The 13,813-nt window shown below is 40.4% G+C and overlaps 1 protein-coding gene across 3 annotated transcripts in view; it reads right to left on the reverse strand.

The window, feature by feature from the left end:
• The window catches only part of SEC22A (SEC22 homolog A, vesicle trafficking protein), a 79,414-nt gene that overhangs the window by 18,305 nt on the left and 47,296 nt on the right, over positions 1-13,813 (reverse strand). For all 3 annotated transcript variants that reach the window (XR_005009566.1, XM_036744472.1, XM_036744473.1), the window contains exon 6: positions 1,158-1,223. Coding sequence is in view for 2 of the 3 variants with exons in the window: in XM_036744472.1 (XP_036600367.1) it covers positions 1,158-1,223 (66 nt within the window). In the remaining variant the exon portion in view is untranslated. The remainder of the gene's footprint in view (positions 1-1,157; positions 1,224-13,813) is intronic.

Genomic DNA, 13,813 nt, shown 5'->3' on the forward strand with positions numbered 1-13,813 from the left:
TCCCCAAACCCTCTTTTTTCTCCCTATACTGTCTTTCTTAGTGACTTCATCAGTTCCCATGGGTTTAATTATCATCTCTATGCAGATAGCTTACAGATCTATATATTATAGTTATAGTGATAGCTATAGTCTTCATCCTGAGGTCCTGCATCATTAATTCCCTGTTGGAAGTTTCAAAGTGGCTGTCCCACAGGCATCTCAAACTCAATGTCAAAAACAGAACTTGTTATTCTTCCCCAAAAGGTAACCTTACTTCTAAACTTCCTTACATCTATTAAGAGTCCAACTATCCTTCTAGTCAACCAGGTTCACAACCAAAGAGTAAGCCCTGACTTCTTGCTCTCCCTCATCCCACATATGAACAGTTTCATACACAGTTCCAAACATGGCTTCATCAATTCTATCTCCAAGATATCTCTCACATATCCCCTTTCTTTCCATGCATAATCACTAGACTAGCTTAGGCCCTATCACTTCTTCCCTAGACTAATGTATTAGCCCACTAATTGGTCTCTTTAACTCAAGTCATCTCTTCTATACATCTTTAATTTTCCTAAAAAACACATCTGTATTACTTATATGCTAAATAAATTCTAACAGCTCGCTATTATCTCTAGGAAAAAATATAAACTTCTCTGATTGGGACTTGAAATCCTCTCCAACTTGGCTCCAACTAACCTTTTCAGCCGTATTATACATTATACTCCTTCGTGCATTCTACAGAGAAACTGGCCTTCTTGCTACTACTCAAACACAACATTGCATCTCAAATCTCTGAGCCTTTCTGATCTTATCTCTGTACCTCTACCCAGTCTGCTCCCCATCCTCTCATATCTGTTTCGTGGAATCCCTAGTTTCCTTTAAAACTAGCTCAAACATTGTCTTCTGCATGATGCCTTTCCTGATTTCCAGTTGCTAGAACCTGCATCAGAAAATTACTTTGTATTTATATTGCTAAAACTTATTCTGTGTGTACTTATATGCGTACATCTTATCTCCCTGCAACAGAATACAAGCCTTTGAGGGCAGGGATTTAATTTTTTTCTTTGTATTCCTAGTGCATACTGCAATGCTTGGCACGTCAGGCATTTAATAAATGCTTACTGACTAATAACATTAGGAGGGAGTTGCTCCTTAAAAAATGAATCAGAACCTACCTGGTAAAGACATGCAGCTGTTCCAAGGAAAAATGCAATGACATAACTGAAATCCTCACCATCATTCTGTGGAAACAAAACAAAAAGTCATTTCTTTTTCAGATGGAGAGGAAAGGAGAGGAAAAGTGGCTCAATCCAACAAAAAACATTCTGGGGGGGACATAATGTTAAACGACAACAATAAGGACACAGGATAAAGTCTTGAAGCCTAGACATCATTAAAAGTAAAAGTTGAAATAGGAAAAAAGTATAGGGCCTGGTCCTTGGTCTCTGGAAGAGTATAAGGTAGCTGGGAGAAAAGTACTATATGAGTTAAGGACCACAACAATGATTCCCTGAGGGCCCTAGATTCTTGCAGTTTTTGCAAGGGGTCTACACTTCATTAAATGATTTAGTAAAATATATAAGAAATATGTATACACATTCACATATCTTCCCCAGATAGAACAGATATTTTGCACATATGTACTATTTTTAAAGTTTTAGGGATTTTGTTGTGATTAATAAAATATTAATTTATTTTAAAGCACTACTGAATTCATGGTAGGTTTCAGTTATGCATTTCTCAGTCAATGGATAATAAAATACAATAAAATATAAATACTGAGAAATGTTAAAATAATAATGTTAAATAAAAATGTTAAAAGGTCAAGAGTCAGTAGCTGTATCACAAGATCTTGCAAAGTCGCAAAATTCCTAACTGGTGAAGACCCCACAAAATCTAGTCTCAAATCTTAAAATGCAAATTGAAAACGAGGCAATATACTATAAAGTCAAAGGGATAAAGCTAAATGGAGCCATTACTATGCACCCATACCTCTGTACTAATTTTATCTTACCTAAAAGAAGAAAAAAATTTCCACAATATTTTGACCTCTATCTGTGCTAAAAAATAAACCAAAATTCACAACTTTATCAGCCTATATACCAAGTTTGCAGGGTCACCACTCATGGAAAATAAATATTGGCAAATTTTACTAGCTAGTGAACATTTCATCAATTTGTTCAATAAAGTAATTCTGCAAAATAGAACTATTAAAACAGATACTTAGTAACCACTAGGGAATGCTAAAAAACAAAACAAAACCTAACTTTACGGGCAGTCCTGAAATTCGTGAAATCCTAAAATGGCAGTTAAATGAATAAAGAAACAAAAAGAAACAGATAATTTATCAAGACTGTCAATGTCACAATGATGACAAGACTGAAAAATGTTTGGAAGATTCCTCTCAAATGTCTTTATTGATTTGCCATCATAGCTTCTTTTAATGTTTCTTACAAATCTGAGCATAAAGCTCACCTTTCTCCTAGTCAGAACGATCAAATATTGCTTTTTCCTGGCTTCAGGAAAATTACACTGAAAATTTTCAAAAACATACAAGTGTCTATGATGACTGTCTTCATGAAATGAAGTGTATAAGGAGTTTGTGAAATATCATTTGTTGATGGGCTTTAGAAAAATAAGGCTTGAGACAGTTCTCTACTGAAAGCAGAGAGATGTCACTGATGAATTTCTCTGAGGCACCTTTTCAGCTTCACAGAGGCTCCTTGGATAAGTAGGGGCTATTAAGTACCTCTATTTTCAACAGTACCCTAGCAGGGATCTAAAAGGTATCTCAGAGATCATCTCACAGATCACTCATTTGAGAGATGAAAAAACTGAGGCCGACAAAGGTTAAATGATTTGCCCAAAATCACAAAGGTGTTATCAGACACAAGATTTGAACCCATGTCCAAAAACCAGAGCTGTTTCCACTGCATCATGCCACCTCTCTTCATCTGACACAATGATAATCTTGAGTCACAAAATGGTCAAATTTGATTCCCCACCCAAACCATTCCACTTTAGTAAGGCAACAATCATTTTTATGAAAGATCTATTAAGTGCCAGGCACTATGCTTGGTGCTGGAGATAAAGAGAAAAGTAAGACATCCTCTGCCCTCAAAGAGTTTACAGTCTAACATATGAATCAATATGAAAACATCTAACACACAAACAAGCTATTTACAGGATAAAATAGAAATAATCAGTGAAGGAAAGGCACTAGAATCAGGAAATGTTGCCTGTAGAATGTAAGATTTAGTAGGGAAATGAAAGAAGACAGTGGATGGAGATGAAGAAAGAGGGTATTCCAGGAAGGGTGTTAGCCAGTGAAAATGCCTAAAATTGGGATATGGAACATCAAGGAGGCCAGTGTCACTGGACTGCAGAGTAGATGTTAGAATGTAAGGTATAAAAAGACTGGAAAGGAGGGATAGAGCCAAGATGGCAGCTTAAAAACATTGACTTGCTTAAGCTCTCCCCCAGATCCCTCCAAACACTTGTAAAAAACGATTCTCAACAAATTCTAGAGCTAGAGAACCCATGAAATAACAGGGAATCAACTCTCTGGCCCAAGACAGCCCAGACAGTTGCTGGGAAGGGTCTCTCGCACTGTGCTGGAAGCAGAACGCAGCCCAATGTGGGTCACTCCAGGACAGACCAGGTGCAGAGTAGACCAGGTAGAGCAGGCCTCATGGCCCTGAATCACTGAACTGTGGCAGTTATCAGACTTCTCATTCCACAAACGCCAAAGACAACCTAGCAGGTCAGTGGGAAAACTGCTGGATCTGGGTAAAGGAAGTGAGCAGTCAGGCCACAGCCCTGGGGTTGGCAGAGGTGGCTGCAGCAGCAACAGCAGCAGCACAGCAGCTGCTTTCAGCCACAGTCCCACACAACGGAAGGAATGAAGCAGCCATCAGAGTGGGAGTGCAGAGATTGCTTTGCTGGTGCTGAGTCAAGGTTCTCTTGCTTTGCCCTGCTTGGATGTGGGTTGCAATCCTGGTTGGCAGTTCTTCGGGGAGGAGGAGCGCTGGTGTGGCAGAGCTTTGTGGTGGTTGTGGAGAGGGAGTCCTGCTGGTAGTTACATGGCAGAAAAGAGGGCTTGCACTCACAGAACAGAGCATAGGCCAGGAGAGGAGCATCATACCACCTCAGAATAGAAGTAGCTCTGAAAACAGCAGTGCAAAACCCCTGAAGCTTGAGACAGAGCACTCTCCACTCTGAAAGCAGTCATACCCTGACAAAGAGCTCAAAGCCAAGTAATTGGCTGGGAAAATGAGCAAGCAGAAAAAAAGGACTCAGACTATAGAATCCCTCTTTGGTGACAAAGAAGATCAACACATACATCCAGAAGAAGTCAACAAAGTCAAAGATCAAAAAGCTTTCAAGAAAAATATGAATTGTTCTCAGGCCACAAAAGAGCTCAAAAAGGATTTGGAAAATCAAGCAACAGAAGCAGAGGAAAAACTGGGAAGAAAAATGAGAGTGATGCAAGAAAATCATGAAAAAGTAGTCAATGACTTGCTAAAGGAGACCCAAAAAATACTGAAGAAAATAACACCTTAAAAAATAGACTAATCCAAATGGCAAAAAAGCTTCAAAAAGCCAATGAGGAGAAGAATGCCTTGAAAGGCAGAATTAGTCAAATGGAAAAGGAGGTCTATAATAGTAATTAAGGTGTGACTTTTTGCTGTTGACCTTTAATGATTCTGGCCTTTGTTTGAATGGGGCAGATAAAGTGGGATGTTTTTGTATTTCTCAGCACTGAGATAATTGGAAGCCATTGATTGATTTGTATCTGATGTGATATTGGGGTTGAGGAACTTCTCCATGCCCAGCTGGGTGAGGTCAGGGCCCCTGGGGCCCTGAACAGGATATATAAGCGCAGAGGTTGGCGTTTTCTCTCGGAGCTCTTAGCCACAGCAAGAGTGGCACATGACTCAGGGGCAGCGGTTGTAATGGGCTCCCCGACTGAAGACTCAGATGTTGATAACTACAAATTGTATTTGGTCTGTAATTCAGGGTGCTGGCTTTTTCCCCTGAACTAGATGAATGTTATTTGTATGCTGGATTAAAGTAAGATTGTTAGCCCCTTAACGTTGCTTTCCTTAGCAAAGCAGATCAAAAGGACCTGGGCTTGCAGTGTTCTGTGAGCTGGTTGTTGTTGGCTTCACACCCTCACAGCAGCTGCTAGTCAGATTGTTGATACAAGGTCCAAAAGACCACTGAAGAAAATACTACCTTAAAAATTAGATTGGAGCAAGTGGAAGCTAGTGACTTTATGAGAAATCAAGAAATTATAAAACAGAACCAAAAGAATGAAAAAATGGAACACAATGTGAAATATCTCATTGGAAAAACCGCTGACCTGGAGAACAGATCCAGGAGGTAATTTAAAAATTATTGGACTCAAAAGACCACTGAAGAAAATACTACTTTAAAAATTAGATTGGAGCAAGTGGAAGCTAGTGACTTTATGAGAAATCAGGATATTATAAAACAGAACCAGAGGAATGAAAAAATGGAAGACAATGTGAAATATCTCCTTGGAAAAACCACTGACCTGGAAAATAGATCCAGGAGAAATAATTTAAAAATTATTGGACTACCTGAAAGCCATGATCAAAAAAAGAGCCTAGATACCATCTTTCAGGAAATTATCAAGGAGAACTGCCCTGATATTCTAGAGCCACAGGGCAAAATAGAAATTGAAAGAATCCATCGATCGCCTCCGCAAATAGATCCCAAAAAGAAATCTCCTAGGAATATTGTTGCCAAATTCCAGAGCTCCCAGATCAAGGAGAAAATACTGCAAGCAGCCAGAAAGAAACAATTTGAGTATTGTGGAAACCCAATCAGAATAACCCAAGATCTGGCAGCTTCTACATTAAGAGATCGAAGGGCTTGGAATGCGATATTCCGGAGGTCAATGGAGCTAGGATTAAAACCTAGAATCACCTACCCAGCAAAACTGAGTATCATGTTCCAAGGCAAAATATGGAGTTTCAATAAAATAGAGGACTTTCAAGCTTTCTCAGTGAAAAGACCAGAACTGAATAGAAAATTTGCCTTTCAAACACAAGAATCAAGAGAAGCATGAAAAGGTAATCAAGAAACGGAAATTGCAAGGGACTTACTAAAGTTGAACTGTTTTGTTTACATTCCTACATGGAAAGATGATGAGTATGATTCATGAGACCTCAGTATTAGGGTAGTTGAAGGGAATATGCATATATATATATATATATATATGCATATATATATATATGTTTAAGTATATATATAAGTGAATGTGAATGTATGTATGTATCTATGTGTATATGTATGTATGTGTATATATATATATGTAAAAGAGAGAGAGCAGACACAGGGTGAGTTGAGGATGAAGAGAAGATATCTAAAAGAAATAAAATGAAATTAAGGGATGAGAGAGTAACATACTGAGAGAGGGAGATAGGGAGAGATAGAATGGGGTGGATTATCTCCCATAAAGGTGGCAAGAGGAAGCAGTTCTATGGGAGGAGGGGAGAGGGCAGGTGAGGGGGGAATGAGTGAACCTTGCTCTCATCAGATTTGGCCTGAGGGGGAATACCATACATACTCAGTTGGGTATCTTACCCCGCAGGAAAGAAGAGGGAGGAAGATAAAAAAAAAAAATAAAAGGCGGGGGGATGATGGAGTGGAGGGCAGATGGGGGTGGAGGTAATCAAAACAAACACTTTGGAAAGGGGACAGGGTCAAGGGAGAAAATTCAATAAAGCGGGATGGGTTGGGAAGGAGCAAAATGTAGTTAGCCTTTCACAACATGAGTATTGTGGAAGGGTTATACATAATAATACATGTGTGGCCTAGGTTGAATTGCTCAACTTCTTAGGGAGGGTGGGTGGGAAGGGAAGAGGGAAGGGAATTTGGAACTCAAAGTTTTAAAATCAGATGTTCAAAAACAAAAAAACTTTTTGTATGCAACTAAAAAATAAGATACACAGGCAATGGGGCGTAGAAATTTATCTTGCCCTACAAGAAAGGAAAGGAAAAGGGGATGAGAGGGGAGGGGGGTGATAGAGGGGAGGGCTGACTGGGGAACAGGGCAACCAGAATATACGCCATCTTGGAGTGGGGGGGGAGGGCAGAAATGGGGAGAAAATTTGTAATTCAAACTGTTGTGAAAATCAATGCTGAAAACCAAATATGTTAAATAAATAAATTGCATTTAAAAAAAAAATTATTGGACTACCTGAAAGCCATGATCAAAAAAAAGAGCTTAGATACCATTTTTCAAGAAATTATCAAGAACTGCCCTGATATTCTAGAGCCAGAGAGTAAAACAGAAATTGAAAGAATCAACTGATCTCCTACTGAAAAAGATCCCAAAAAGAAAACTCCTAGGAATATTATAGCCAAATTCCAGAGTTTCCAGGTCAAGGAGAAAATATTGCAAGCAGCTAGAAAGAAACAATGTGAGTATTATGGAAACACAATCAGGACTGACATAAGATCTAGCAGTTTCTACAATAAGGGATCAAAGGGCTTGGAATATGATATTCCAGAGGTCAAAGGAGCTAGGATTAAAACCAAGAATCACGTACCCAGAAAAACTGAGTAAAATACTCCAATGCAAAATATGGACTTTCAAGCATTCCTGATGAAAAGACCAGAGCTGAAGAGAAAATACAACTTTCAAATACAAGAATCAAGAGAAGCATGAAAAGGTAAACAGGAAAGAGAAATCATAAGGGACTTATTAAAGTTGAACTGTTTTGTTTACATTCCTACATGGAAAAATGATATTTGTAACTCATGAGGCCTTTCTCAGTATTAGGGCAGTTGAAGGGAGTGTGTGTGTGTGTGTGTGTGTGTGTGTGTGTTTTTCAACAATCTGGCTAGCAGCTTGTGTGGGGGTGTAAGATCCACCCACAGCCAGCACCCAGAAAGCTGCAACAGCACAGGTTCTTTTGATCTGCTTAACTAAGGAAAGCAAGGTGAAGGGGTTGAGAAGTTTACTTTAATCCAGCATACAGACAGCATTCACTTAGTTCAGGGGAAAAAACCAGCACCCTGAACTTCATAACAAAATACAAACAAATTACAAATAGCAACAGACAGACCCAATACAATTCATAGTTACCAGCATCTAGGTTCAGCCCGGGAGTTCAGAACAAGGGCTGGCCCAGAGTCGTGCGCCACCACTGCTGCAGCAAAGAGCTCCAAAGAACAAACAGCCAACCCCTGGTTTTTATATCTTTTTCAGCGTCAGGGGTGAGTCACACAGGCGACTCACCCACGTGACCTAGAATCGTCACAGAGAGGCAGACTTGAACCCACATGGTCTAAAAGCCTCTGCTCTCCCAGACATGTAAACTAGGCTCTCCCTGGAGTTAGCCCCACCTTGGGCCCCACCTTAGTTGCTAATCCACATCCACTAAGGTTTTACATCTAATAGGGGTTTGGGCCTGGGGCTTAGCACTTAGTAAGGCTCAAATGAAATACACTAAATTACTCAAATGGAACAAAAGCCAAACTATTCAAGGGCACTTGTTGAACTAAGTGCTAAGGAGCCCATTTTGGCTACCAACACTGTGTGTGTGTGGGTGAGAGAGGAATATATTGGGAGAAGGAGAAAGGGAAAGATAGAATGGGGTAAGCTATCTCACATAAAAGTGGCAAGAATAAGCTGTTGTAATGAAGGGGAAGAGGGGGTAGGGGAAAGGGAATGAATGAATCTTGTTCTCATCAGATTTGTCTTAAGGAGGGAATAACATACACATTCAATTGGGTGTCTTGCCCTATAGGAAAGTAGGGGGGAAGGGCATGAGGGTGAGGGGGATGATAGAAGGGAGGACAGATTGAGGAAGGAGGTAATCAAAAGCAAACACTTTTGAAAAGGGACAGGGTCAAGGGAGAAAAGTGAATAAAGGGGGACAGGATAGGATGGAGGGAAATATAGTTAGTTTTTCAAAACATGACTATTATGGAAGTGTTTTGCACAATACATTTGTGGCCTATGTTGGATGCCCTGCCTTCTCAAGGAGGGTGGGTGGGGAGGGAAGAAAGGAGAGAATTTGGAACTCAAAGTTCTAAAAAGAAATGCTCAAAAAAAAAGTTATTTTTACATGCAACTGGGAAATAAGATATACAGGCAATGGGGTATAGAAATCTATCTTGCCCTACAAGAAAGTAAGGGGAAAAGGGATGGGGGGTGGAGTGGGGTGACAGAAGGGAAGGCAGTCTAGGGAAAGGGTCAATCAGAATTTATGCCTTGTTGGGGGGGGTAGAGATGGGGAGAAAATTTGTAACTCAAAATCTTGTGGAATCAATGCTGAAAACTGAAAAATATGAAATAAAAATTAGTTTTTGAAAAAAAAAAGGCCTCCTCCTCCATGAAGTTAAAAAAAAAAAAAGAAGAAAAAGACTGGAAAGACTGAGGGACAGGTCGTAAAGGGCTTTGAACAGCAGAGAATTTTATATTCTGAGCCTGGAAGTAATCTTGGAGTCATTGGAGTTTACTAAAGGGTGAAAGGAACGTGCATGACGTGGTCAGACCTGCACTTCAGGAAGATCACTTTGAATGCTGAGTAGAGGATGGCCTGAAGTGGACCAACCAGTAAGACACTGCAATAGTCCAGGCATGAGGAGATGAGGACCTTCACAAGGATAGTGACAGCATTAGAGGACAGAAAGGGATGTACACTAGAGATGTTACAAAGGTAAAAATCAACAGGCCTTGACAATAGACTGGATATGGGCAGTGAGAGTAAGTAGAAAATGATACCTAGGTTGCAAGCTTGGAAGAATGGGAGGATGACGGTACTCTCAACACTAATACGGAAGTTAGGTAGAGGGAAGGGTTTGGAGGAAAAGGTAATGAATTCAATTTTGGATGTACTGGGCTTAGGATGTCTGGGATATCTAGCTCAAGATGTTACAAAGGTAAAGTGAACAGGCAGTTATCCAAAAGGTGGAGATATGAGTCCGGAAGTCAGGACTAGATAAGTGGATCAGAGAATTATAAGCATAGAAATGATCACTGAATTCATAGGAGCTTGATGAGGTCACCAACTGAAATAGTATAGAGAAAGAAGAGAAGAGGGCCTAGGGCAGAGCCCTAGGAAACACCCACCTATAACAAGCATAACCTAGATGAACATCCAGCAAAGAAAAATGAGAAGGAGCATTCAGGCAGGATAACCAGGAGAGAGTAGAGTCACAAAAATCTAGAGAAAAGAGAGTACCAAGGAAAGTAATCGACAGTATTAAAGGCTGCAGAGAGGTCAACAAAGATGAGGATTGAGAATTGGCAATTAGAAGATTGTTAGTGACTTAGAGAACAGTGACAGCTGAATGATGAGGTCAGAAGCCAGACTGCTGAGGGAGAGAGAAAAGAAGAAAGAAAAAGAAAGAAAAAAGTAATTGGAGGCATCAGTTGTACACAGACTTCTCAAGAAGTTAAACCACAAGAGGGAAGAGAGACATGGAAGGACAGCTAGCAGAGATGGTTCAAGTGAGGTTTCTGAGTATGGAGAAGGCATGGGCATGATTGTAGGAGGTAGGAAAACAGCCAGTAGACAGGGAGAGATTGAAGATTAGTGAGAGAGTGGGGATAAAGAGGAAGCAGTCTCCTGGAAAAACAGAAAGGAATGGAATCACTTGTATATGCAGAGGGGTTTGCTTTGTCAAGGAGAAGAGCTATCACTTCATGTGAGAAAGGGGTGAAAGAGGATATGACAGTGAAAGGCATTTGAGTGATATGAAATGAGGATGGAAGAAAAGGCAACTGTATGGAGTGGAGAACAAAAAAACTGGAGGCAGAAAGAACAACGAGGAGGCTATTACAATAGTTTAGGAGAGAGGTAATGAGGACCTGAATTAGGGTAGAAACTGTGAACAGAAAGGAGACGGATGAAAGATGTTATGGAGATAAGATTCATGAGATCTGGCAACTGACTGAATATTGAAGAAGAGGGTGATGAGGTGAAGGAGAGAGAAAAATCAAGAATGATTCCATGGTTCCATACCTGAGTGACTGGGACAATGGTGGTATCATCAACAAAAATGGTGATATTTAGAAAGGGAGGAAATTAGTTCTGTTTTGGATACGCTGAGCTTAAGACACCTCTAAGAGGCTGTCTGATCAACAGCATGGAGAACATGTTTCACACTGGTAGGGGTCAAGAGGAGGCGTCTTTGTTCTAGTAACAGCATTCAGGCAACGTATCAGCCTCAGTAAAGGACACTCAAGTCAATAGTCTGCCCTGGGACAAAAGGATTAGGGGAGGCTTTTCCTTTTCATAACAGGGAAAGCAGTCAGTGACAGCCATTTAAATATTTTGGGGATTAGACCCTAGAACAAACAGGTATTTAGAAGATATTCCACATCTGCAGAACAGATCAGGGAAAGCAGCCTATAAAAAGAGAGAAATAGATGTTAACCAGTAAACATTGAGATAAGGGACTTAGTTTTGTTTTTTTGTTTGTTTGTTTGCTTTGGGGGGGGAGGGGAGGAAAAGAGTACTGAGGCAGACCAATCGGCTAAATGAAAGTGAGGCTTTAATCTCTAAAAGGAAAGTTGACACGGACATGGTTCCATGAAATCAGTGAGCACAATGGCTACCTTAGGTGCATCCTTCCACTCAGGACCACCTTTGACCCATGGCAGAAAAGGAATACCCTTTTCCTCAGGAAGTAGTCTCAAAGGTCTATGGGGTTATATGGTATATCAGTAAGGCAAGATTCATGACCTCTAGGATGACCATGAACATGCCCGAATGGTTCGGGATCAAGAAGTATAAGAAATTCTCTATGTAGAAGGCAGAGGAAGCATAACATTTATTTAGACATGAGAGAATCCAATCCCAGGACCAGTAATTCCAATTCCATATAGTAGCAATTACATTCCAAAACCAGTAAGCCCACCTCAATGTAGTAACAAGGAAATTATAACACAATTATTATATCGAGGAGCCAAGTCATCCTGTAACCTTCCCCCCTGCTAGGGCCTTCCTATAAACGATCACTCATGAATCCTAACTCTTGGCTCAGCACTCTCTTCTGTAGCTCGGTAGACTCAGAGTCCAAGTTCCTGCTCCTTCCCCCTGGGCTGAATTTCAATTCCTGTAGCTCTCTGCAGATTCTGCTCTTTGATCTTCGCAACTCTCTTACTCTGCACTTTCCGCTCTGCTATCTCTCCCTCAGTGTCTGCTGCCTCAGTGTCTTCTTCATGTCTGCTCCCGAATTCTGCCACTCTCAGTTCTGGGCTCTCTTTTTATACAGTCACTATTGACTAGAACTCAGTGCACATACCATAGGCTCTGGTCTTAGCTACTCCCCTGAGGGCTTCACATCCACATTGGCTTAACTAGCAAAAGGATGTGGGCCTGGGGCCTCAAACCTAGTTAGGGAAAGAGTGTGGGCCTGCCTCTAATCATGCCTCCCTTTGTTGGCCCCACCTAAGGCCTAGTCAATGGGCAGGAAAGATCTTTCACTTACTAAATGGCCTTATATATGGGGGGGGGGGGTGGAGATAGACTGTAATTCTAGTAGCTTTGCATAAATTTCAAGGGCTAGCATGAAAGATCTAGGGCCATTGGAAGATGGGAGAGGATTTGCAGCTCTGCTGCAGCTTTCCCTGGTGGCTCTGCTTTTAAGTTTCAACTGATTCATCTACAGCCGGGCTTGAGGTTCTAAAAGTCCTGTACAGATTTCCGTCTGGTACTAGTAAAAGCCATGGACATTTTATGGTATGACATAGCAATCACAAACCACATGGAGAGGAGGGAAAACCTAGAAGCCCCTTCACTGTTATCACCGTGAAGCTTTCCCCAGGTATAAGGCAGGTCCTGTGGCTTGAATAAACCACCTTGGATTTCACATTGGTCTGAGTAAAGGGTATGAAAATTTTTCCAGTGAGATTTAGTCATTATAACCTTTGAAGGGACCAAGAAAGGGGTTGTACTATATGCCAGATGAAAGTAAAACTTTTTGGCACAGCCCACTAGAAGTTCAGCCAACAGGATGCACACAAGCAGGGAGTTAGTCCTGCTTCACTTCCATGCAGTGCTTCAGAAGGACCTTCCCACAATGTCCTTGACAGGGACAAGAAAAGACTAAGGATCATGATGGCCTGAGGATAACACTCAGGGTACTTCCCCAGCCAGTAGCTAAACTAAGTCTCTAGTGCCTATACAGTCCTCTAGGACCCTGCTAAGGCTAAGAAATCCCTACATTTGGGTGACCTCATTAGATTTTTCCCTTTCATTAGTTTAAATACAGGTCTACCTTTCTTCTCCCCTTCAATGTCTTAGTAATACTTAAAATCAAGATGAGGTACTTTCTCTTTCTCCATGAAATTTCCCCTGATCACTCCAAGTCACATTTATCTCTCCTTCTTCTGAACTCCTGCAAATGTTTTATTTTTATTGTCTATATTTGGGGTTCTTAATCTTTTTGTGTCATGGACCCCTATGGCAGTCTGGCAAAGCCTATGGATTCCTTCCCAGAGTAATATTTTTAAATGCAAAAAATAAAACACATAGGATTACAAAAGATCGCAAAAATATTTTTCAAAAAATAAGTTCATGGACTCTAAGAACCCTGGTCTACATGGTATTTTTTGGTATTAATCATATATATTGCCTTATGTTATATAAGACATATATAATATAAATATATAATATATTGTCATATTATTAATTAATTTTTTAATCATGTGTATAATCTTCTCTCTGCCATTAGATCATTTATAACCTAAGGATGGTGTCTTATACTTACTTTGCACTCCTAAAGATCCTAGCATGGAGCTATGTTTGTAACATGTGTTAAATGAATGAATGAATAAACA

This window comes from Trichosurus vulpecula, chromosome 2, assembly GCF_011100635.1.
Source record: "Trichosurus vulpecula isolate mTriVul1 chromosome 2, mTriVul1.pri, whole genome shotgun sequence".
In the NCBI taxonomy this organism is placed as follows: domain Eukaryota; kingdom Metazoa; phylum Chordata; class Mammalia; order Diprotodontia; family Phalangeridae; genus Trichosurus; species Trichosurus vulpecula.